Source organism: Melospiza melodia, chromosome 5, assembly GCF_035770615.1.
Source record: "Melospiza melodia melodia isolate bMelMel2 chromosome 5, bMelMel2.pri, whole genome shotgun sequence".
Classification (NCBI taxonomy): Eukaryota; Metazoa; Chordata; class Aves; order Passeriformes; family Passerellidae; genus Melospiza; species Melospiza melodia.
Genome location: NC_086198.1, coordinates 33,986,412 through 34,012,881, shown reverse-complemented (window position 1 = coordinate 34,012,881; position 26,470 = coordinate 33,986,412). Strand labels below are relative to the sequence as shown.

Here is a 26,470-nt window from a genome sequence, read left to right as displayed (position 1 = left end):
TTAAAGTTCAGTTGTATAGTGTGGTTTCATACATTGAAATATTGTAAATAAGTTTTAAAAAACAACCCAGAAGACCATTTTTCCCCCAAAAATATTTTTGGCAAAAAAATAGCAGCATTCAATGTATGTTTGACAAAACAAATTTTGTTTGGAAATTTGGACTAGATCTAAAGTTTCAAATGTCAGCTTGAAAAATTCTCTAACAGTGACTACCAGTCTGTGAAGCTTCATGTTTAAACTAAGGCTCTACAAGAGTCAGAGAGCTACATTGATGGTAATTAGAAAACTTTTTTGTTAGATTAAGTGGGTTAAGGCTATTCAGAATAGCTCTTTCACACTGTCCAGTGACTTAAGCATCCTCAAAATAGTAGTGGACTGCTCACTATACTTTGGGCAGTTATTTTATTTTTATAATTCCCTTTTTGACATATTCTAGGTGTGTCATGAGGGATTTCTGTGTCCCAAGGACTTCACGTTTGGGAACATTCGAAGGAATAGGAGTCATAATGCAAAAAGTATTTCAGTTTTTATGTAGCTCCGCATGTCTCGGCATATTATAGAATTTTATCTGTGACTTTTTTCCTGTACGGAACAGATTTAATTCCCAATACTTCAAAACCCAGCAGTGGTTTACATGTTTTTCTATCCACACTACTCCATGTGCATTACACATACAGACACACTGCTGTATGTTATAATGTGGGTAGGTTTATGCACATTATAACATGTATGTAGTTACACACAGACACACACAATTAATATGCTTTATACCAAAGCTATATTCTGTACAAACTACTAACAAAACCCCAGACCATGGCATGACAAAAGAATTAATTTCTTTTAGAACCTTTTGGGTTTTTTTCTGGATTGCAGAAAAGTATTTATTAAGAAAGCATAGTCTTTCAAACATACAAGATAGTATACTTCCATCAATTGATTTTATTTAGTGACAGAGAAAAAGTAACACTTGTAGTAAAAGAACCAACAAACCCTATAAATTGCTATCTGGTTCAACACCATTTCATAGAAGTTCTTTGAGAAAAAAACAATTCTTCTTTTTACAAAGCTGTCCTTTTAGAATTTGTTCTACAACCTTAATTAAAACATTCGGCTATGGGGTAGAGAGATGTTGTGGGTTTTCCATTATATTCCAGTTTAAAATATTTTTTGTTTTCTTTTAAAATGTGAAAATCATGGTAGCCATTTTCTTCAGGTGACAACTAGAAGGAGTATGAGATATTTTGGTAGTTTGATTTGTGCTTTGACTATAAAACTTTATGATGCAACTTGTCTTGATGAGAAATCCTAATCTTATAACTTAAGCAGTGCTCTAATTTTCTCACACTTGCTTTTTCAAAAGGGATAAAATAAAGATTTTGTGTTGAATTTGGCTCAGCTGAGTTTGATGGCACAAATGAGGGCAGAGGCTAAGCCTGACTGTGGAAGTGGGACCTTCTAAAGAATTTGGCTGTGGGCACATGAAAAGCAAAGCAGAGCAGCTTATTCACAGCCTCGCCCGGCTTTTGAATTTGATGCTTTGATATGATGATTTGGTATCAGTAAAAGGGTAAAACATATTTTAAACTAAAGAGAGCAATTGAGTTCAGAGAGAAAATAGTGCAAATTGGAAAGTTTTCATGTTTCACAAACTGCTCAGCGCTGCAGAATGAGACTGGAATATTTTTAATTACCCTTAAATGTGACTAAGCTGTGTGTGGGTTTCAGAAGCAGGTAAGTCAGAGGAGGAAACCTCACTCCTCAGCAAGGATTTGGACCATCTGAGATAAATCAACATATGTAGAAAATTAAATCTGATTTAATAATGATGAAATTAATAGAAAATTTTATTTTTAAAAGCCTGAAGCTTACTGCTTCATTCAGTTTTAGAAATAACAGAGTGGAAGGGTATCATCACAGAGAGAAACCCCCTCAGAGAGCAAGCTTTTAATTAAATCATAACAGATGTTGACCTAGGCATTGAGGGAAATCAATGTTTCTGATTTGTACAGCATTTAAGGGGATACAAGAGGTGAAGAGTGAAAAGCAGGGGAATTCATGTATGCATTGGTTTTATTCCTCCTGGGATCACAAAGGTCATTGGCAAAGTCCCTGCTGACCATAAAGTCGCATGCTCAGGCCCAGCTGCTCACGTTGTTGTTCATAAAGAAAACAGAGATTTATGAAACTGGACAAACAAAAATTTCCTTGGGGTAATTGTGAGCTTCAATGAGTTTAACAGCATTGGAATCTGGCTGCAGCTGCAGTATTAGCCATTTTCCTCTGCACAGGAGATTGATGAAATTCTATGTACGAAAAACACCTGACCTTTCTCTATTTGCACTTCAAAAAAACCATGGCCTCTCTTGGACTAGCAGTGCTGTTTGTAATACTAGGGGTAACAGGAAAGGGATAGAAAGTTTCTTTTTACAGATATATGTGCATTGCTAAGACTTGCAGTGTTCCTTTTGGCCTGACTTTTGTCTCTTTAGGACAGGGATGCCTGGAATGGCCTATTAATTTTTTGTGTTGGGCCCCCTCTAGGTGTTAAACAAGTTGTTTTAAGCACAGCTCCCAGGTATTCATCACTGAATGTAAGCCAGCAGACACAGTAATTGTTCTGTATAAGAAACAGCATTTTTGATGTTGTCTGAGGCTTGAAGTTTAGGGTTTGTTGGATTATCAAAATTCATTCCCTTGTGTTGGTGATTTGAAATATCTCTTCATCAAATAAAATAATTTAGGTCAGGTATGTAGTCATTTATCAGTAAACCCAGAAAGAGAATCACAGTACTGAATGTCACTGACTCCCTAGTCTTTGTAAATCTTGCTGAGACTGCAATCTCCTCAGGACAGTCTGTCTACCTATGCTGTCCTTGTGCAATGCCCAGCAGAAAATGCCTCTGCTTTTTCTTGCTTTCTGAATGCTGTCTCAATACAAAATAAGTAACCTCACATTGTATTTCCTTTTAGTACTCAGGCCTGTCACAATTCAAAAAATAACACGGCCAAGACTCTTAGCTGTAATATCAGAACTGACAGCAGCAAGAAGCACTGTTCTTTATTCTGAAAGGGAGTCCCCTGATACAAGTAGAATTTAAGACCACTGAGAGATCAACTACAATTTATAATTTATGTGGCTCTATGGCAAGTAGTGCAGTCTTCAAATAGAGGAATGTCTGACATCTGTATCACTCATGTGGGCTAAGTGAGTTGTGGGCATCTGTAGGTAAGGAACAGTAAGTTCTACTAATTGTGAAGTTTAGAAGGTTATTGTGGAAACCTGGACACAGCTATGTTTGAGTTTAGCCTATTAGCTCAAAATAGATTATCACCACAAATTGTGAATTTTATATTTGTGAATATGCCTCCATGATTATAGAAGTAAGAGCAGCAGTAACTACAGCACATAATATGCAATCTCCTATTAAATAGGAGAGTATTTCTTTGTTCAAGTAGTCCTGCTGGTACTGGGCTGAATCAATTCACAGGAGACAGTGGAAATCAAGGCTCAGACATCTGTAGGCATTTGCAATTTGACTCCCAAGTCCCAAGATTAGTCTGCCCACCACATTCCTATTACTTGTTCTTGTGATTTTTGTAATCAACCTCATAAATGCATGAAGTATATAGCATTTTAAATATTCAAAGTACTGTAGAGTCATTGCTGCTAATTTTGTCCCTTTTATCCCCCTACAAAAGGAATAGTTTCTTATTTTTCACGGTCTTTTTTCCTTCATCCTGTTGCTAGATCACAGCCCAATCATGCCTTCCTTTTTGTTTCTGGTTTTGTTAGTGCTCCTTTTTTCCTTTTTTTTTTCTCATACAGATTGTTTAGTAAGTGTTTTATGGAAAATAATAAACCTTATGTCTAAGGTTTAAAGAGAGACACTGTTATGATTTAGGCTAATGGTTTAGGTAATAGTTTATCACCTGCTGTCTGTTCCATCAAAGAAGTTGCACAGTTGCATATGCTTCAAGAAGGTTTTTTAATAAACTTGGTATCACTTGAACACTTACAAGATGTTATAAAGTTCACTGATCTAGACTTCTCTAGATTCTATTTACTGCAATTATTACTGTGATCTATCCCCTTTAATTTCTTAGAAGTTATTTGGGAAATTCTCCAACATGTGGAGAGCCAGAACGCGGCAAAGCTTTTCCATCTGGTGTTTTTTAAACTGTTCTAGTGAAATACTGAAGACAAATGTGCAGCTCAAGCCCCCAACACTCTTGAGATGTCAGGCTAATCTTTCAGAGTAGGTTTCCTCTTGATGGTCAGAGGATATTAACAGGTAAAACACGTTTGTGCTTTTGGCTGAGGCAGGGTAATGGCTTTGCAGACATTTGTTCATTGACTCTGGCTTTGGTAAGAGACCCTCTCTGGAACCACAGAGACAGAAATGGGAGCACAGGAGAATCTATAGCCAGTTTGTAAACCTGATTGCAAAGCTTACAAATTACTCCTGGCCATGTGGTTTGGGAAGATGTTACTTGAACGCCTGCTTTGACTGCATGGAACTTGCAGCACTGCTTAATTGGGATTTTCCCTTTGGATGCTTGGTTGAAAAGTTCAGTTTGTCACAGTTAATCTTTTATTAACTCCAAAATGTGCTCAGTGCACTGAATATGCTGAGTAGTCCATGCTGAGGATGGAATAATAAATGGAGAGGTTATTTTTATGCAGTGAAGTGTGATCAGGAATCTCTGCAATTTACAGTTCACAGCTGACAAGAACATGTAGTATGTGCATTATCTACTTTCTGCCATTTAATATTGGATATGTCACACCTGAGCAATTATGTGTTTAAAGAAGGACTGGCAGGGTAAGTAGAGAAATTACATATTTATGTCAGCAGGCCTAGAAAGATGATGACTAGTTTTGACCCTTACAAACATCTTTGAGGTTAAATAGCAAGGAAAAATGAACTAATTTAATTAGAGAAACTTAAAACTTACAAACAACTTCAGAAATTCAATGATTTTTTTCTAAGTTGTCTCAAGTAGATCTTCATAATTTATTAGTGGTATAAAAATACTGGAGGATGAAGTCCTAAAAAGGATTTATGTGATGCAATAAAACTACAGTACAGCTAGGGGATTTTGGTTAAGTTAACTTATATAAATGACTGATACCTGCTGCTAGGAAGATTGTCTGGGGAAGAATAAAAGCCCAGTCACTGGCCTGCAGTAGGAAGTATGGAGGGAGAAACGATGTCTGAAGACTTCAGTCAAAACTTTAAAATGTCATAAATGGTTCATGAAAGCAGGAGGCTTGCTGCAGAAATAGTTGCAGGAACTATTCATAATGATCTAATCTTTGAATTAGTTACCAAGGAAACCAAAGAAAAAAATCTCTCATTTGGTATCTTCAACCAGAAAAAGAAGATTATTGGAAAACAACATGTAAAAAGCTACAGCTGAGGTTAGTGAGGAGAAGAAATTCCCAATTGTCACAATGGATTATGATTAATACCTGCTCCTCAGTATCACTGCCTCAGAGGACTGGGGATTCCATGTGCTAAGGAATAAACTCACCTGAATGCCTTGAGACTGACCAAAGCTAAGCTTTGGCTTCTCAGTGCTCCACTGAAAAATCGTAGCTTCTATCAATCATAAAAAATATTAAATTTTTTGCTTTTCTTGATAGAGAACATTTTCACTCACTGAGAAACTAATGGCTCAAAAGGCCACCAAAATGGGATTGGTAACATGTCCTGCATTACTGCAAGACTATAGATTTCCAGATAGATTTCTTTTAATACATTTTTAACTGCAGGATATATGTGACTCTTAGAAGAGCAGGGAAATACAACTTTTAAAAGTAATGATTTCTTAGTTTTATCTGTGGCCCAGCTACACTGTTTCAATTGATGGTATTGTTGTTTGTGTTGAATTCCAATGACATAAGTATATTTTAAATTTCTCCTTAATTCCCTTTTGTCAGGTTATCAGGGTCTCTCATGTGTGGTAGAGCAGCCATTAAGGTTCTGTAAGGATTACTACTTTCAATATTTCATCTTGCAAAGCTGAATACAGCTGCATCCCCCTGAAAGGCATTAAATAAAATAAGCCACACCTGATGGCTTCCCTTCACCTCACAACAAAATACCGTATTGGGGTCTAATGAAGGCTCTTTCAGCAGCACTGTCAATGTATTTTATAATTTGATTTCAAGAAAGTATCTTGACATAGAAGTTTTAGTTGCATTTCTTTGTTTTCCTTTAGTAAAAATTGTAAAAGCAGTTCATCAGAAGCAGTTCTGTATGTAGTGAAGCGAAAAGCCCCGAGGAGTATTGAGTCGCACTAGGAAAAGAAAAAAAGGGTAAAAGTTTGTATGGTTGAGGACTCAGAAGGAAGAAAACCAGTATAGGATACTAATTTGTATGTTAAAGTTAAAATAAGCTTTTTTAGCTGTTGGTATTTCTCAAGAAAATTCCCAGAAAACCTTTCTCTGATTTCTTTTTATGTTCCAACTTCATTCCTTTTTCCCCTATACGTTTTTTAGCTTTTAGAGGCAGTGAGCTGCTTATCTCATGGCACAGATAAGTCGGTTATCTCAACAGATTTCTCACTCTTTATTGTACTGCCTCATCTTTCCCCCCATTTTTACAAAGCCATTTGATTCCTGGTTGGCTTGACTTGGTCAAGAAAATACCACATTAAATAAGCATGTACAAGAGGGTGAGGTTATGAAAAATATTTATTTCCTCTTGTCTTTAAGTTATTAATTATTGGCTTAATTAAGTCTGTTCATAAGAATAGGTGAATTCTCCAACGTTGAGGGAAAATAGTTGAAAGGAGACAGTTTCAAGGTGCTGAATTGAGTTTTTTGTCGAAATAATGCTAACTTGTTCATCTTTTCCTGCCTAGGTGCGTGAGACTAAAATTCCATCGAATTCATATGAGAAAAGTTTGTTTCTTCTCTGCCTTTAGAGAAGATACAAGCCTTTAGACTTTACAGAATGTCCCTTTAAGTGTTGTGTTGATCAGTCTCCTGATGCTGTACAGAAATTCCTGCTGTATCCATGGAGAACACCTGCTGAAATCTCTCTATATATATAGATATATCAAATATCCTGTTTTCCCTCCATTCCTCTCTACGTTGGGCTGGCTGACTCAAATAATCATTGTCTGAGCTTTTTCCCCATGGAGCTGGAATGAAATATTTCTATACTATGTTTTTGCTCACACAGTCATACGAACAAGATGAATAATCTGCAATTGCTGTTGATCCCCCAGCTATCTCACGGCAGGCAAAGAATTCCCTCTTTCTTAGATTCCTCAAAACACTGAAGGTCCTAACAAGAAAGGTATCTGCAGTTCAGAATTTAAAATGTCTGTGAAATCATCTGAACAGTACCTGATCAACAGGTGCTCAAACATTTGGGAGCCACTAGAGGCAATATTCTATGGATAAACAACTCATATTTATCTTCAGGGTCCAGTAAAACAGCAAGAAGGAAGAGGATGTCAGACATCATCTTGCATTGTCCTGTTAGTACATAGACAAGAAATGTGGATACTAAGTACAAGGAATGGGAAGGAAAAGCAGATTTTAAATTATTGCAAATCAGGAAAACAGAACCATGTAATGCAGAACTTTGATGGAAGAGCATTTTTCTTCTCTTCTGGTGTCAAAAGGTAGTTATTGTTCCTTCTGTACACAGAAACACTCTGCGATGAGTCGCCTTAATCCCATAACTGACAAGGATTCATTGGAGAAAACACAGTATTAATCTTTTCCTTAATGTCTGCCAACAGCAGTTAGAAAATATTAGCTAGTAAATGCCACACAAGTAACTCAAGCGTGTGTAGAAGAAACAGCTTCTTCACCTTGGGGATGTTTACTTCAAAAGTAGCCATTGTTCTGCCTGCTGGACTAACAGGTCAGATCAGATTTGTCTGCGTTTTACTCATATTGAAACCTTTCCTCTGGAACACATAGGAATTTCCTAACTTAAAAAAAAAAAAAAAAAAAAAAGAGCCAAAAAACCACAAACAACAAGCTGGCCTTAATTTAGTCCATCCTTTATACCAGCCAGATCATTTATTGTAACAATTGGGTTCCGGATGTAGTAAAGCTTTCAGATGGCTGCTTAGCTCTCAGGAAAAAGTAAACCCTAACAGAAATGCTGGAGATCCAGATTAGCAAGAGGCCTCTTTTAATCCCAGAAGATGCAACTGGGCCAGGTGGAAGTCAAATGAAATAAAAGGGATATGGCCAGTGGCTGACAGAGTGACAAGCTGAGTGGTCACAGATTCAGCAATGTTCTTTGGAAAGACAAATTCACAGTATTTATCATACTTGCTGCGGGTAAAGGAGTTGAAAAACAATATTAAATTAGGAAATTGATTTTCAAAGTAGTCAAAGAAAATTCTGAGCAAAGTAGTTCTTTGGTTCCCCCATCATCAGTGTACTGCTTCCCTCTCAAAGCTAGAAATAAGGAAAGTCCCTTTATCTCTTTGACTAAAGTCCAGAGTTGTAACTTGGTGTTACCTTTCCTGTGCACATGACATCAGGTAAGGAAAAATCATATTCAGTGCACACCACTGAATTAAGGAAAAATTTAAAATTTAGGACCCATTTTATTTCATGCAAACTATGTAATAAACACTTTTGGTTTTGATGTTTTATGGTGGCAAATAATTTATTTCTTTTTTGTGATATTTCTTCCAGTGAGAAAACTGGAGATAATTTTTAATGCCCTTATGCTAGCATTGTACAAAAGGGCAAAGAAGAGTCTTCACATAAATATTCTAATTTTGACTTTGAGTTCTTGGACAGAAGAAGTAATTGAGCGTCCCTGAAAACCGCAATAGAAAAACAGATATATTAAGAGATAGCCAAGAGGATTGTAATTTTTTTTTCTGGTTTATTTTTGGTGATAATCTAATTTCTCTGAGGGTGTTCATGTAAGAATATTCTTTACCAGCTTATGTCTTTTTGACCAGTGTTTGCAATCCCTTTGTATAACCTTTTCAAAATTTTGTACAAATTCGGTAAAATTTTTTTCTTCATATTCTTCACATTCTTTGCATTTTTCTGATTTTGTGGAAGCCAACTGAAAAAAAGAAAAAAAAAGGGCATTAGTTTTTCTCATTAGTTTTCATCCCACAGTTTATGTAACTAAAGAGGTATTTCTGCTATCCAATAAACATTTTGATTTGCCTTTTTTCCACACACAGTTGGTGCTGCTTACCTTATTTTTTTCGAAGCTGTCATTCCCATTTTTCCAAATGTTCCACACATCCTGTGTTTTACTACAATTTTTGATACGACATTCTTGAAATATCACTTCTGTCTCTAAGAAAAAGCACCTCATTACAAGTTCCTGGCATTCTTCCTGAAAAAAACATGCAGTTGCAATAGTTTATGATTAAAAAGGAATAAGCAAATGTAGGTCATAATTTATTATCTAATTTAAACCACAAGTATGATATAAGTGAGATGTAATCTAAGATAAAATCAGCCACAAAGAGACTGATTTTTACTTACTGGGCATCTTTTCTTACTATTCAAATACATTTGAATATCTGCAGAGATGGGCTGTGAGAGCTAAGAACAACAAGAGCAAGCAGTTTGCTGAGATGGGGTGAAACATGAAGAACACAGGAAAATAATTAATGATAGGAACCTGGCATATAACTAACCATAGTGGAATTAATTTAATAGTATGCTTAGTAGTCTTAACACTTTAACTCAGAGACCTGAATTCAGAATGGGTAAGAGAGCAGAGGAAGCAGGTAATGTTGCCTTAATTAAAAAATGAATCCCAGAATTATTTTAGCATTGTTTGCCTTGATAAAATGACTTTGAACCACACGATCACAGAGTAGTTTGGGTTGGAAGGGACCTTAAATATCCTGTACTTCCAACCTCTCTGCTATGCACAGAGCCTCCTCTCTGTGGGCCAGGATGCCCAAAGCCCCACCCAACATGGCCTCAATCATCCCTTTCAATTGATTAACTTTAGCAGCAGATGATTAAATAAGGATAATTAATACCTGCTTGCATAGTTTATCATAAGCACATTGATTAGAAGTACTATTAATTCCAAGGCAAATTATTTGATTTTAGACACATTTATCAAATTAGAACAAGTCTGCTTTAGGGGATAGTTCAGGTAAGGCCATGAAGGCACCACATTAAACATCAGTTGTGGTCACATGTGAAGTTTACTTACATCCTCATCTGCGTTGGCAGTGTATAAACTGACATCAATGTCCTGCAAGAAAATAAGAGTTGTAATTCTCAACATTAGCTAACAAACACCATCCCTCTCCCTCTCACTAGCACTTCCCAGCTGAGTGCAGTGCTAAATATTTTATTAAGGCTTCTTCTAGGATTACATGAAAAGCTGACTGTTTCATGGACTTACTTTGGATGTCTTGATGGCTTGCAAATCCTGCAGAACTTCTTCCCACTTGCAGCGTCCTGCTTCTGTCTTTGGAACATAAGCACTGGAACAGAAGGAGCACAGTGACCATCAGGATAAACAGGAGGGATCTACAACCTTTACCATGAAAAAAAGGACTCAGCATTGTAAGATATTAGAGATACAGTGTTTACGTGTAAATACATATGGTAAACGCTTGGGGCAAGCAAGCAAATTTGAAAAATCATAAAATCACACAGATACATAAAAACAGAATCTCACGTCACACACAGTATAAACAATGTGGGTTTTTCAGAAGGCCAGATTTATAGAACAAAATGCAAGAGAGACGTTCGATTACCTGATGTAAAATACCTAAAATTCTTTTAAAGTGTAAAAATAAAATTCCAAATCCACTCTCTAAAGTGACTGGAGACAAGTAACAGCTGTGATAGTGAAAATAAATAATTTGTAGCTACTGTTTGATTGACATTAGCTCTGTATTTACCATAGGAAGAAGATGATTAGTCCCATTCCATTCTTTAAAAGGCAAAAGCAGTGGCTGTTCAGAAGCAGATACTGCAGACAAATACTCTTCAGGTGTGTTTTCTGGAAGACACAACCAAAGTGATGCCTTGTCACCATTTGATTCCACAGAATTTTGCTTTAGTACTGACTTAATTAACCAATTTTCAACAAAGACAAAACCCTGTTGTGTATAGCTGGAAGGACCAGCTGATTTGTAGCTTGGAGAAATACAAAATCACTTTACCAGACAGTTGGTAGAACACACAATGTTTGGGAAAGGAATGCTGTTTTCTAATAATGAATTTAAATTAAGCATTTTAAAAGCAGTTACCTCTGAGTGATATCTAAGGTACACTAGTATTGTTTTCTCTTTAAAGAAGCAAATCCGTAAGCAAATGAAAAAACCTTTCTTTAATGAAGCAGAAACAGCCAATGACTTTGCTGATTTGGCTGTCACAGAAGCAATAATCTAAGTTGCTCAAGAGAAAATATTTGTGGTTTTTTACAGTATTTAAGTTACATGTGATGGAAAATACAGACAGTTAAAATTACATGCTTCTGCCTAAATACTATATATCTAAACTTTTTTATTAATATTTGCTTATAAATGTCTCCTTGAATCCTTGAGATAAGATATTCATAAATATGAAAATTTCTTTCCAGGCTATGCCATTTGGTTCTTTTTTCTCCTTATTTTGAACTGTATTTTTATTCTTTATTTATATCTTTATTCCTCATCTGCTTCCTTGTTCCTGAAAACAATTGACCAGAAGAATACAGTGCACTCAGATCTAATGAGGGATTTGGAAACCGGTGATACTGTTTTCAGTTTTTGTGGCAAAAGGGGAACCACTGCCAGTGTTTTCTTCACAACTGATGGCTCAGACCTCAATATGTGTCCCTGCCAGAACTTTATGTCCACTTCTTTCAAAATCCTGAAATGTCCTGAGAGTCTTTCGAAAGACTTCATTTGCAAAAACTCGCACCCCATAAGTCTCACCCTATAAGTCTAACCTTCTTCATTGTTGATTATTCTTGAATTTTCTCTCAACTTCCTGACTTCTAGCATACAGTTTTTTCCTTGATCAGCCCCCTTTCCTTGTTCCCATGAGCAAATCAGCCTTCTCAAACACCTCTCTCTCATAACAATCTATTTTCCCATTTCTCATTTCACTCTGTAGTACAATAGACTTCTTGCACATTATTCATTATTATTATTTTAGTCAGTCTCTTCTTCTCCCCTGTTCTAAAAATGTGTGTCCTCAGCATTTTCTCTCTGGCTTCCTGTGCATCAAAGTACTTTAAATCTTCTTTTCTCTCTTACTGCAGCAAATTTCCCTCTGAAATCTTACCATCACCTCCAGCTCCCTCCAGTCCTTTGGCATTTTATTAAGAAATGTCTCATGCATAAAGTAGGGGTCTTTTTAGATCTGCATCCAAGTACTGGTTACATCTTGTAAAATTTTACACCCACTCATTTGCATTGTTGCAGCAATTCTTCTTCTGTGATTTTTTTTCCAGGGGTGGAGCCATGGAGAGTAAAGGTTTCATAAACTAATGGAAGTGGCTTTAAGAGGAATGGAGCCCATAAATAAAGCAGCACTTCTGAACTAGATAGATGTTTCCATATACTGAGCCCTTAAATAAGTAATTTTGAGATCAAATTTTCATGGATTATGAGTAAGTTTTAGAGAGAAGACATATTCTAGCTGCCTTGTCATGGGGTAAATGCTGAAAGCCAAAGAAGGAGATTCACTGAAGAATCTCTCTGCTCTTTCATCCCTGAGTTACTTTAGGCTTCTTATAGGAAACAATCGAAGGGAAACAAAGAAAAAAAGCCCTGAGTTTGAATTAGTGTCAGAATGGCACTGTCCTACATGGCTTATTCTGCCTGTGTCAGGGAAGTGCTAACCTTCAAGGGAGTTTTCTCAGTAATCAGCCTGGCAGGAGCCTCTCTCAGTTTATATCACATTCTGTATTTATATGTTCTTTGTTTGCTACTTGTTGATTTGCTTTGGCAGTCCTTTCTCCTGTCTGTTCCTGATAATTGGCATTTATGCCAGAGAGTAAAGTTTGTAATGCCTACTTGAAAATTTTGCTGAAAGGTCACAGAGTCGTTGCTGTTCCACTCAATACATTAAACATCAGAACATAAAATGTAAGAAGTTAAATATTTTCTTTTGACCTTTACTTTCTTTTGCAGATTGTGCTTGAGGCCCAGAGCTCAGACTGTTTCCTTGTGGAAATGTGCCCTGTACTTGGCTACAGACCTTATATTTGCCAGGTGGCAAAATCCAGCCAGGAAAGAAAGCTAATTCATGCTTCTTTCTCTTTTCATCCTTCCATGCAATGTCAGTCTTTTCAAGGTATCAATCCCTCCTCAAATTGTGAAAGACCAGCTGAATGTTTTCTTGATGCAAGGACGTATAATATTAATTATATATGCTAGGTTAGCTTGCCAAACACAATTGACACAGAGACTCCCTGAATTTTGCTAGTGGCAAAAATAATTTAGCTCAAATACACAGCAAAGAAAAAGCACAGAGCAAAAAACTCATTTGTAAGGCACAGGTGGTGAGATTTGACTGTTTATCCCCAAATGACATCCCTCAGGAGGCAATATGTAATAACTAGTTAAAAGGCCTTTCAGAATAATTTCTCACAGATAAATAGTGAGAATAAAAACATATTCAAAATGTAAAGGGCATTAATAAAACACATAAAATAGAGCCAAAACTAAAGTTTGTTTAGCAAAATGTGTCCTGATCTATACATTTGCTGTTAGGCACTCCTTGTAAATATTATTTGTGATATTTTTATCATAGCAACAAATACCCAACAGGGAATGAGAACACAATTATGGATTAAATTTCTGTGCCTTTTTAGGGTAGGATATTAACAACTAGAATGGTATTAAACATGGAAACTTGAACAGCAAAAAAATTATAAATTATGTCATATTGATGCATAAAATTGAAACCTCTGAGGCCATAAAAATAGTTGTTACAGGAACAGCTGCTGGACAGATAATATCTCAGCCTTAGCAAAATACTCAGCTTAAAAACTGCAAGACCATACACTGATAGAGATCTGTAACACACTTGTAATAGATAAAAGACTAAAAACAGCAAAAGCAGTTCTCAGAATTGTGAAGTCAGGCAAGTTCCAGAGCTTTTTAAAAAGAATTACAATCTATGGCCCTCTCCTACAGTGATACTTTTACTGGAATTTGCTGGATCAGGCATGATGCAGTTTGAAACATTCTAGCATGTTTTTTCATAATTTTTGAATGGTAAAGCTAGAAATCAATCTTATTTCATTCTAAACAAGGAGCCAGCTGACTCTGTACATGTAAGCATTAATCTTTGGGGTTTTTAAGAAACTTCAGTGATAGCATGGGTTGCCTATTTCCAGAAGAGGAACAAAATCAGAAGAAAATGTGGTAGTGTTACATCTGTCTGAGGTCAGAGTGATCATATCAGCACATTTTAGCTACTTTGATAGATTACACCCACTCCCAAACAAGAACCAGAGCTGTTGCCAATACAAACAATGCAAAAAAAATGATGTGAAGGCTCAAGAGATCACAAGCTTTCTCCAATGTTCTTTGTGCCCACAGGACACTGAAACTGGCTGATGAGCATAGCAGAGTATGGCTGAAATGTGCATGCTGAAGAATTTTACACAGGAACTTTCACATTTCTAAGCCTCCAAGCTCACTCATTTCTGCTCCTACTCTGCAGCAGTTGAATTTCTGAACTATTGCACTGGACTGCTCCTCAGAACACACACCCTGAAGTTTCCCAAACTTTGGCCAGAACAGGTCCAGCAGCATTTCAGACCCAGGGAAAAAAACCTTCCTAACTGATTTTTTGATTTTTCTATTCTGCATTCACGTCACTACTGTAGGCTGTCTCAGAAAGCTTCTCTTGCAATTGATTGGCCTACATATAATGCTATCATTTGTTTTACACTTGGACATTAAGCCTCCAAGTTGCTGCTTTTGTTCCACTGGGTTTTCTACCTTTTGTTTGCAGAGCCTGAAGGACATTATTGATCTTTATCTGGTGCTGCACAGACAGCTAGCAAAGGTTTTGCTTCAGAGTGGCCACAGGAGTGCCTGTTGACCTGTTTCATGTGGGTTTGAGCTCTTTGTTTTTCTTTCAGTTCACCAGGCACTGTGAGAACGTTTTCATCATTTCAAAACTGAGCAATCTAGCTGAGAGAAAACAAATCTCTCCTCTCTTAGTTTTTGATATTTAAATAAAGATTTTTCCATTTGCAAAAGTTTTAATTGGTTATATGAATTAGAGAAAATGATCCTTTAGAAAATAATTAAAGTATAAACAGAAATAAAAATTAGTTTTCATTAATTAAATGAAGGCTATTTTGTTTTCTGATATTTAAGTCTGGACAAAACAGGTGTCATAGGCTGCTTTGAGATGAAGTATTCTGTCCCAGCTTTTGGATGCTCCATACTTTGGATATGGTTTGAGCACTGAACTCTCAGGAAAGGTGCTGGCAAACCCCTCAGGTCCTAAAGAGGGCAGAGAATTACTTGTAGCCCCTATTGAACCACATTGCTGGTTAAAAGTCACTTTTACTGAGTGCAATATAGAGCTTGAGTTCACTCTCAACACTGGATCTTGCTCATAGTTTCAGTCAAATTATTTTCTTTTTTAAAATTGTCACCAGTGCACAGTACATAAATTTGCACTATTTCAAGTTGCTCATCTTTAGCTGGAGAAAAACTACTAGAAAACCACTTTGTCCTCACTGTGACCTGTGTGTCCTGAAACTGCACACAGTTTAAAATGAGACTTGAAATATTCATGTGTCATTTAAATTATGCAAAATAATCTACAGCAACCATAAAATCCTATGAATCTGAGAGATATTTTCAGCTACACGAGGGCAGGAGATGAGTGGGGGTTTTGCCAAAAAATAAAAGAAAGAAGAAAAAAGGAAAAAGAAGGAAATTTTTTGAAAGGAGAACATGAGAAAAGTTGAACTGAAATGCTATATAGGAAAGCTCCATGTTCATAAGAGCTTCTGCAGGGGGAAGTGCTGGGCAGAATGGCTAAGTAAATTACACCACTGAATTTGGATTATGTCTGACCTTGGTTGAATCAGTTGTTTTCTGCAGACTAAACAAAAATTTAGTCCTAATTTATTTGGCACTTTGAGAATTTTTTTCTTGAAGATGGTAGCAAAAATGGTCAATCTCAGGATAAAATGTCCTCATGTATCAGCATCGACTCTACTTATCAACAACTAAAACCCGAGTGTTATTAACATTATTCTCATCTCAGTTCCAAAACACAGCATTGTACCAGGTACTCGGAAGAAAATCAACTCTATTCCAGTCACAAGTGCATTAAGACAGAAACTTAAGTCCAAAATGCCACAGCATACCTCTCAAGCTAAATGGGCAATTTTACCTGCAATTCAGCAGCAGATAGAGTGAGAAATCTTGCAGCTGATTCATATGATTCCAGACCTTAATGTCAATATATTATTTTATCATCTCCCCTTTGCATTAGCATCATGATGCAAAATGAAACTCACATCATTTACTACAAAAAAGTTTAAAACCAGGCATCCTTAGTAGCCCAGAGAGTAGTATCTTTGAAGGACTGAATCCACCAAAATATGCTTGAAAAGTCTAAGATAATGTAAATTACGGCACAAGCGTTCATTCTGAATAGCAGCAAGGGAACAGGAAAGTGGGGTTGGTCTCTAACTGTGTGGAACAGGATAATGAGGTGAGAAACATCCCTTTTGTATGAAACAAAAGGAGCATAACTGCAGGCAAAAAGCTGTAGCCCATTAAATAACACTGTGTTTGTCTAGAATTGCAATAAAACAAAATTAAAGAGGAAAAGCATGCAGCTATCTGCTTTGTTTCTGTGGGAAATGGGAAGGCACAGGAGCAGTCTCCCTACTTGTATGCAGCTACAGATTTCTGGGAAGCACAAACTGGCTCAATGAGTAAAAATTACAGAGGAATTAAGGAGAGAGAAAAGAAAAGCACAAATCATGCAAATCAAGGCTCTCTGCTGAAAAGTTTGCTTGAATGTGAGAGAAGGAGATGGGGAAAAAAGCATACTTAGGATTCAAGGGAGAAAATACCCACACAAGAATTCAGCCAAGACATAAAGGTTAACAGCTCTATTTTGCAAAGAGTATTGGGAGACATAAATAATCTGGTGCATTGTGTCATGTTGCAGGAGAAATAGCTACATTTATGGCAGCCTTTTCTTTAGAAGTTTAGTTGGAAGCTGTCTGAGAGCGTAGAAAAGAGAATCACATGACAAATATTTATTTATTTATTTATTTATTTATTTCTATACCTATAAACTCTACTTTTTTATAACTAACAGAATTCATTGAAGTGACTGTTATTTCTGTACCTGTTTTTCTTAAGTCAGTACATACAAATGCCACTGTGAGGTCTTTTCCTCCCTCCACCACTGTCTAACCTCCTAAGGATCTCTGTTAGAAAATACTGGGGGATTGTGATTATAGTGAGTCCAACAAAATCCCACATTCCCTATAAAAGGACTTAATTAATCATCTGTCTCAGAATGAAGTAAAGCTTGTAGATTGTATTTAGAGGGGGAGATTTTCTTAATTTAAAAATAGTGCTAGTACTCTGCACTACACTCGAAGATGCTTTCATTTGAAAGTAAGTTGCCATGGTGACATTTTTCTCTCTTTCCTCCAGGAAAAAAAAGAAAAGAAAGAAAAAAAAAACCCAATTTGAATAAACTTTCCCCAGTACAACTTCATTCAGGAAAGTATTATTTCTTGGCTTGGATAACTGCCACTGAATGCTGTGAAAGAACAGTGATTCAGAATCTGTGCTGGACACCCATATGATATCACTCCACTACCGTGCCTGTGATTCAGTCAGCAGACAAAATATGTAGCCAGGAGGATCTCAGGGGACTGTAGATGACCCATGGAAGAGACTTTGTTTGTTATCCTCACTGGGGAGCTAGGGAACAGAAAATATTACATCCATTTCTGCTTGGCAACAATCGTGAAAATTGTGTTTTACGTAAGTTATGGAATGTCTGTTTGATGGTCTTCCTCTTGTTCCCACCACCATCTGGGAAACTTGGAGACAGAACCCATCTTCATTCAGCTTCTGAGACTGTTCTGAGACTTCTGATAGCAGAATGTACTTATGTTAGCTTTTGTGCAGTAGTTTTAAAGGCTATTTTATATAAATAATCTCCATTGAAAACAAGAGAAAAGCTAACTCATCTAGAAATCATCATATAGTTCAAGTCCTTAATGATTATTAAAGATTTAAAGGAAATCTGTACAAATCAATCACAGAGTGCACAACGATATATTTATTCTTAGTGGTTGGAATTCCTCAGCTTTTTTCCTAACAGTAGACTATTCTTCTATGATTTATATTTTCAAATAATCTTCACTTTTAATTCTTTTAAGAGACACAACATAGATGTTACACCTATATGCTACATCTGGCTGTGTGTTACACCTGCTGTTAGAAACTCAGCCTTATTGAGAAGGATGTTGTCTTTTTGTTTGTACCTTCATAGCTACACCATTCACTCTGTATAAATATAAAAAACAGCAAAAAATTATTAATTTAAGAGATGATAAGTTAATAGCAAAAATACCAAACTTACATAAACCTTTAAAAGGGGCAGTGGTATAGTTGTATTTTAAAATGTTCACTGGCTTTGGGAGCAAACAGAATTGCTTCCAGAACACATGAGACTTGTTTTAATTTATCATGGAGGATGAAAGCATTTAAATAGGTAAGTCATAACATTAGCATGACCACAGGGCAAAGCAAACTTGCTTTCTGATGGTCACACAATCCTGCATCTGCATCTTGCTACAAGAGTAATTCCTGTAGTCAAAACACCACTGGCTGAATGTGCATTTGAAATTCTCAGTGAAAATAAAGACTTGTTTGCTTGTCATGCTTTTGATTTTTTTTCACAGCCTTGGAAGAGTAAATAACCTTAGGTTATTTCCATGTACTACTGGCAATCATTGTGGAAGAACTGGCATGCTCAGGACAGTGACTCAGGACCTGCTTCCAACTTCCCATAGCTTTTATTGGTGACACTTGAGTTCCAAAATTTTCTCCAGAATCAGGAGGTCTGTATTTTCTCGCTTTTAATAAAAGCTTAGAGTGATGCAGTTATTCTGGCACTCTGCATGAAATCACACAAAGCTATTGGATAATCAGTAATGAACTCAAATTTGAGATGATTAACTGGTTCTGTGACTTCTGCAGGAAAACAACTGGAAAGCCAGCAGAAAAGATGAGAAAGATTGAGCATAGACTAATTAACATAAGAATCATCAACCAAAAGAAGAATTAACATGAATAAGAGAACTATGTGACTTGTAGCCAATGAACATTAATGCCTCTCCTTGCTAAAATTTCACACAGTAAAGAGTGTAGTAAATACTCTCAAGGATCAGGGGTTTGGCCTCCTGTGTTGTGAAATATCAGCCAGACACAGGGATTAGGACCGAGCAGAAAAGCAGGCCAGAACTTGCTGTGTCACAAGTCAACTGAAAAATATGAATATGAAAAAACCCCAGACCTATTTATAGTGTGACAGTTAATTCTGGTACAACTGAACAACAAGGAGTGGAAAAAAACAACACAAAAATTATAGAGTAGAAGGATTTAATCTAAAATAGCAGAGATGTTTACAAGCCTTAAATTTTCTTTATTACCTACTTTTCATGTTGGGTTGCAAAATACCATTACGAGGTTTCCTGAACTTTCAGAAGAATGTCATGTTGTTTAAGAAGTGCTTACCTGGCTCTGCAGCCTGCTCAGCGCTCCAGCAGAGTTTTCTGCCATCCCCAGCATTCTGCCTGCTGGACCATTACTCAGAAGAGAAGCACAGCATCTGGGTCAGAAAACTACATTTTGGGGCCTACATGGGGGGAAAAAAACGTAAGTATAAAGCCACAATGGATTTCTGAGTGGCTTTCAGCCTATCCATTAAGATGATTCGAAGCAGGAAGCCTCTTAAATTTTGTGAGTAACTTCTGCAAGTCCCCTGTATATATTCTAAAGGCTTAGGGGCAGACAGCAGGGATGCTGCTGGTGCACAGAGGTGGAATTTCAGTTGTATGACTGGATGGAGAGCACAGCAAGGAGTCAAGACATGGTGGGAGTGAAAGGAAGGAGAAAGTTTGAGGGTAGGAGAAGTAGAAGGGTTTATGATCACTAAAGCATATTCTACTGAAAACTCAATCCCATGCTCACTGCCTTCCCATGAATTCATAATCATAAAAAGGTACTAAATCTTTAATCAGAGTATGATGTAACAATTTCCTTTTTCTCACACACCATTTGTGAACCAAATGGATTGTTTTCACAGAGTGGACCAAGCCCCTGGAAAAACCCAAACCAAACCAAACCAAACCAAACCAAACCAAACCAAACCAAACCAAACCAAACCAAACCAAACCCCTGTATAAATGGCTTTGTTTGACCAAAAAGGTGTGGAGAAAAGGAGACACAAGATGACAGAAAGAAAACCTGGTTTCAATGACAAAGGCAGCTGGATGCAGCCCTGAGTCTTCTCCTTGCCTCCATCTCACCATCTTTCTGTGATTTGGGCAAACTCCTTAACGCAGATTTTTCACAAGCAGCAATAGTTTCCTGAGCTCTGTCTCACCAGAAATCCTCCTTTTTAGTTACTTTGCATATCTGCCCCTAGGATGGGATGCCTCATGCTCCCCAAGCAAATATTTCTGGTTGCTGTAGCCAGCTAGCTCAGATGCTAGCTCAGGTTTCTCCAGGAGAGATGTTACAGCGTGAAGAAAAATGTGTCCTTGCAGAGCTTATTTCAAAAGGGCTGCAAATCCTCACAGCTGCACCAGAACACATGGGGGGCTAAAGTGAACGCAGACAATCCTAGAGACTGCTAAGCAACCACTTAAAACAAAAATAAAAAAATTGTCTCCAGATATCACAGACTGGGCCCCAAATATTTAGGTTCCTCCAATATTTTTGCATTTGTAGAGGAAAATTCCTCTTTTCTTATCCTTTTCCTATCCTTTTGAGAAAAATTAACTAATCCGTGATCAAGATGAAAATGGGTAATATGCTGGTAAGTGATATATATATATATATATATGTGTGTGTGTGTGTGTGTATGTATGTATACATGTATACATACCCATATGTATATATGTATATTTATATATAAATATTTATTTTTATATATATATATATATATATATACACATATATATATATAAAAGTATATACTCTAGACAGTGTAAAATCCGATTTTTCGTGTGCCCATGTAAGTAATTACTCTAAGATAGTGTAGCTTAGGCTGTAGACATTTTTTATTCAACAAAAATTATTGAAAATGAAATAAAGTGAGCGAAAGAAAGCTGTAAGCAGTGAGGCAGCATGTGTGAACCCCAGTGTGATGGCTTTGGCCATCACCAGCATCCAGTGGGGGTCACTGCAGGTGAGGTTTACCCTTGGGATCCCCAGTGCAAGCCCAGGTGAGCTGTCACCCTCCTGTCACCCCCTGTGCTGCCCAGCCTCTCCACGGCACTGACAGCCCTGATTATAACCAATCATAGCGCCAGCATAATCAAACCTCAGGAATGTGAAGCAGCAATTGAAGCAGCAAGTGACCTATTTACCCTTACAAGCCGCAGCACAAAGAAAACCTCCAGGGGCTACACCATTGCCTAAGCACACCATCAGGAAAAGGAACTGTTCTCATTTCTTTTCTGGCAAAGGCTGCAGCACTTGAGCCTTTGAGAGCCGCTGTGACTCACGTTCCTGTGTTCTCATAAGCACACCACACACCCTTGCTCTAGTTGCCATGCCTCTTCTGTCTTTGTTATTTTCATGGCATTCAGCCTGAGGTTCATTTGACATTCAGCCTGAGGCAGGGTGGCTGTATGGCTTACACTAACAGAGAGAATTCATTATTTTTGAGCAATAAGTGCTCAAAAGCTATCCACATGAGTGTGCTCGTGTTGATGGCTTTTCCTCTCACAAGCTCACTGAAAAGCTTCCAGCTGCAGCTCTCAGAAGTCAGGCACATTGATTCCCATAGAGAATTCCTTAGTTCTGGAAGGGCAGGTCAGGGCTTCTTCCTTACAAGAAAACAGCAGTTTTGTCACTCACCAGAATACATGCAGGCCCCTCTGGTACAAGTGCCATAATTCTTAATTAGCCAATGCAGCACCCAAAGAGGCTGCAGAGCTCATGCCCAACTTTCTATCCTGTTGCTTATCAACCAAAAAAGAACCAATGTTAATGCTATGCTAACAACATATTAACAGGTAAAATTAGTTCTAAGATATGTGAAGTAAACTTCATCACTGTTGTTATTCTTTTACCAAAAATGGGGTTTCTACTATATATGTTTTTCACAAGATTTTTAGCACTGTCCAATTTGTATCTTCACAAACACAGTCCACGGCAGATAGTGACACAGCACAGTCAATGAGATCAGGCTCTTTCTCCTGCAGAGACAATAAACTTTCCCACACTGTTCTTATTTACAGCTTAAACTCTAGGGAAGAAAATTACCACACTTGCCATTCAGTGCCTTCTGGAAGACACTGCAGCCAGGGAAAGGTGCAGTGGGAATAATTTCTGACCAGCAGCTTAGAATATGATGGTCCATCCACTCAAAAATAAATTGCAGCCAGTAAATATTCTTCTATTTTATTTTTACTTACAAAAATTTGATAAATTTCAGCATGAGTGGGCTGGATTAGCAACTTCAGTATAAGACTTTTAACTACCACAGAGCACAACCCTTTTAGTCTACATATATTTTTATACAAGTCTTTTCAAAGCAGTTCCTTGGTAGGCAAAAAAGTTCCATCCACCATCTTTTGGTGAAGAATATTTAAGCATTGACATTAGAGTTAATTGGTAAACTATTCAATTGTTCAGTTGTGATGTACAGCAGCTGTATCAACAATGTAAAATAGAGTATGGTGAGTATATATAATGTATAGCAGCTGTATCAACAATATAAGATAGTATAGGGTGAATGATCACCCTCTGCTGCCACTAAGGACTCACCTCATCAGTTATAGCATGAAATACTGCATAAACTCTGAGAAATCAGTAGCTGATAACAAGTAACTGAGAGTAGGGATTTCCTCCCTCCATTTTGAAACCATTACTTTTAAAATACTTTTGAAAATTGGAAAAAAATTAGCATGCATGGAGAGCAAATGGACATGTTTGGGATGTTCTTGTTTTGCCTAGCACTATAATTTGGTGTAGGGAATTGGGAATGCATTATAATAATGAGAATGGTAGTTAAAATAACCTTTAAAATCACTCTTTCATTTTGAGTGTTTAAGTGCCCAGATAAGCCTCAAAGGAAAAAAAAAAGAGGAATGCATGAGTATTCGCTCTTCTGGGTTTTGGCTCCTGGAATGGGTCTTGTAGGATCATATTTACAGGAAAATGGACATGTACTAAATGGACCAGCCTAACCTTCTGGAACTAAAGAACAAGGTCACCTTTGTGGATAAAAAAGCTGATGTTGCAAGAAGGAGGAAGAAACAGAAAAGTTGACAGACAAAGGGGTGTCAAACTGAGTAAAATGACACTTACAGCATCTAAAACTAGATGAAGAAAGAGATGCTTGCTTGCTGTGTGGACAAAGTAGAGCTACCAATTAAACAATGCGTGACTGTGGAGACCAACATAAGAAGTAAATACAAACAATGTTTAGAAGCACAGTAAACAGCTTTTGCTTGATTCACATTGAATCACGCAGGGTCCTTTGATCTCCTCAGCATCGGACCATGATCTTATTTTTCCCGGAGAACTCAAACATTCATAATGACAGCAGGACATAATGCATTCCTAATGACATCATAGAATTTTTTAGGTTGGAAAAGACCTTTAAGATCATTGAGTCCAGATATTAACCTGAGCACCATACCTATGTGTCCTTTAAAGATCTTCTGTGTTGGCAACTCTACCACTTCCCTGGACAGCCTGTTCCAATGCTGAGCCCTCTAGGTGAAGGAACTTTTTCTATTATTCAATCTGAACCTTCCCTGGCACAACCTGGGGCTATTTCTTCTTGTCTTGTCTTATCACTTGTTACTTGGGGAAAAGAGATCAATTTCCAGGTGGCTACAACCTCATTTCAGGGACTTGTAGAGAGTGATAGGGTCATGGACAAGCCTGCATTTCTCCAGACTCTCTCACAACCCTGGATATCCATTCCCAGAGCCTGGCCCTGCACCAGGGGCTGCCCTCTGGTGCTGGTGCAGAGCAGGGCACAGATATAAAGTCTTACTCTAAGCTTCAAACAGCCCAGTAGACTCCCAAATTTAACACCTCTATTGAGCTATAAATATTGATTGTTTAGACTGTGTTAATCTATAATTATCTTTTTCCAAGACAAAATAACTAAATGGTATGTTTTCATTTAACTGGTACATGCCAAATTAATTTGTAACTGTAAATAGAACTAAACATCCTGAGAGACAAAGGAAACACTTCACTATGTACTGTGTACTGCGTACTGCATACTATGTACTACTTGGAAAGTATAGCCAAACATGCTGTGATAATTATCACCCGGAGTTTTTTCCACTGTGTAAGACTCTCTTAAAAGTAAGCTGCCTAAAAGTATCGTCTTTAGGCAGAAGGAATTGCAAGGTAGTGATTGTGCACGGGAAGGAGAATTTCCTATTAGACTTACACAGATATAATTTTGCAGGTTGTGACTTTACAATCTGTGACAAGCTTCTGTTCCCCACATCTTTCCCTTTTTTCCAACCTATATGAGTCTGATTCTATGGCTAGGTAGAAAGTGTTATTTTTAACAAGACTCACCCGTGCATATGTTTACTCTTGTTTACTACTGAGTGAAATCTCTCTATAACACTCCTGTCATCTAGAGAAACCCTGTCACTGTTTTCAGCAAGATTCCACTGCCTGCAAATTTTCTGTTCTCTGCCTGCATTTAATGTTCTTTTAACCATATACACTAAGAAGTAAATAACTTTTCTCCCAGATTTTTGCCTCTGTCCTTGCTATATTAACCAGGACAGAGTTAACCAGGACAGGCTCAGAGCAGTAGCTTTGTTTTCTCCTCGTTTTTGCTGAGTGAATTTGTTAGCAAACAATGACAAGTTTTCACGAGCTAGCACCAGTCTCCTCTAATTGCTGATTTCCCTAATGCAGCAGAAACGGAGAAACAGGTGCCAAGTGCAAGGTTAAATACAGTATTTAAATTATGTATTTCACAAGAAGCTAAGCTCTAAGTCCAGTCCTTTTTCGAATGAAGAAAAAAGAAAGCAGGAGGATGTCAAAAGTTGTGAAATACTCACAAGTCTCGGGGTGCAGAGCAGCAAGCCGACACGGCACAGAAGCCAGGACAAGGTTCGCACCAGTGACACCAGCAAATGCTCCACCCCCTCCTCCGTCCTGTTTTACTTTCAGTTGTGACATAAATAATTTTGTACCTAATAAGGTGGAAGTCGTTCTCACGACACAGAGCAGGCTGCAGGGATTTCCTGCTGCCGCTTCCTGGCAGAAAGAACCGTGGGGAAATACGCATTCCTACAACTTAGAAGGCAGGGAGCGAGTGCAGTACACCAAAGGCAGCTGCCTGATTGCTGTCTGAGCATGGACCTTGGAAGAGATGAGTTTCTGGAGCTGGGCATTTCCTTCTTGTTTCTCGGTGAAATAATGGTTTTTTTCAGCAACACTGCTTATAAAACAATGCCAGTCAGTTCACTGTGCTGGCACAATCTGTTACAGAAAGATGCCAAAAATCTATTTATGAACATAAACAAGACTTCTGTGTCTTCAACAGCTGTCGTACAAGCAAGAGAAAATAAAAATAGACTTTCCACGGCTAATGACAGATTATGAAAAGCACCAGCATTGCAGGAAAAACATCAGCTTGGATAAATATTTAAACCAAAGGAACATATCCATTTACTAACTGCCTTGTGATAAGAGCACTTATTTTCAGACAAGTGTGGTCATAAATACCTGCTTATTCAGCTCACTCCAGCTCAAAGAGTGAGAGTAAATAATACCAAGTATATGTGTAATTACATAAGTACTTGGACTTGGATCCCAAGGTGTCTCATATTTTCCGCTGTTTAAATCTGAAAGAAAATTGAGTGTTTTCCATTTTTTTTCTTTTTGATGAGATAATTTTGCTATGCTAAATTTGACAGAATTTTCTAAACTAGGAGAAATTTATAAGCAAATGGACAAAAACAAGCTGGCCTTTCTGAAGTTTGGAATATATTTCTAGCTTAATATAAAAGCTATTCCTAAAAATGACATTATTTGTATATAAAAGTAATGCAGATGTCACTATACATTATATTACAGTAGGGTGGCAATACCACCAGCACTCCCTCATAATTGAACTCTCATTCTTTTTCTTAATTACACAAAAATGTGCTCCCTAATTACAGAGGAGACATTTTATAATCATCTGCTTGCTACTAGCTATACTAAGGTGTTTATTTATAGCAGAAATTGTTCTCAGATTATTAAAAGCAAAATA

At 37.3% G+C, this 26,470-nt stretch overlaps 2 protein-coding genes across 5 annotated transcripts in view; one reads left to right on the top strand and one right to left on the bottom strand.

Annotated features, from left to right (window-relative positions):
- Positions 1-17,936, top strand: part of INPP4B (inositol polyphosphate-4-phosphatase type II B) — a 267,765-nt gene extending 249,829 nt beyond the window's left edge. The window contains exon 24 of one of the 2 annotated variants that reach the window (XM_063156987.1): positions 17,632-17,936. In XM_063156987.1, the coding sequence (XP_063013057.1) occupies positions 17,632-17,674 (43 nt within the window). In that variant the 3' untranslated portion in view covers positions 17,675-17,936. Of the gene's footprint in view, positions 1-13,107; positions 13,274-17,631 lie in introns of those variants that run through there. The other variant, XM_063156986.1, reaches the window with a different exon arrangement.
- IL15 (interleukin 15) lies at positions 920-25,463 on the bottom strand. Of its 3 annotated transcripts, XR_010027802.1 has the most exons (9): positions 25,272-25,463; positions 19,729-19,849; positions 10,885-10,985; positions 10,380-10,461; positions 10,185-10,226; positions 9,201-9,344; positions 8,931-9,062; positions 7,361-7,492; positions 920-6,303 (listed from the first exon to the last, which is right to left on the bottom strand). XR_010027802.1 is itself a non-coding variant. In XM_063156993.1 (8 exons), the coding sequence occupies exons 2-8, from the start codon at positions 19,780-19,782 to the stop codon at positions 7,478-7,480; spliced, it is 570 nt and encodes a 189-aa protein (XP_063013063.1). In that variant the 5' UTR covers positions 19,783-19,849; positions 25,272-25,463; the 3' UTR covers positions 6,682-7,477. The 3 variants fall into 3 exon arrangements, 2 of the variants coding, with proteins under 2 accessions (XP_063013063.1, XP_063013062.1); XM_063156993.1 differs by lacking the exon at positions 920-6,303 and having other exon boundaries at positions 6,682-7,492; XM_063156992.1 differs by lacking the exons at positions 920-6,303; positions 7,361-7,492 and having other exon boundaries at positions 8,854-9,062; positions 25,272-25,462.
- Positions 25,464-26,470: the final 1,007 nt, after the last annotated feature.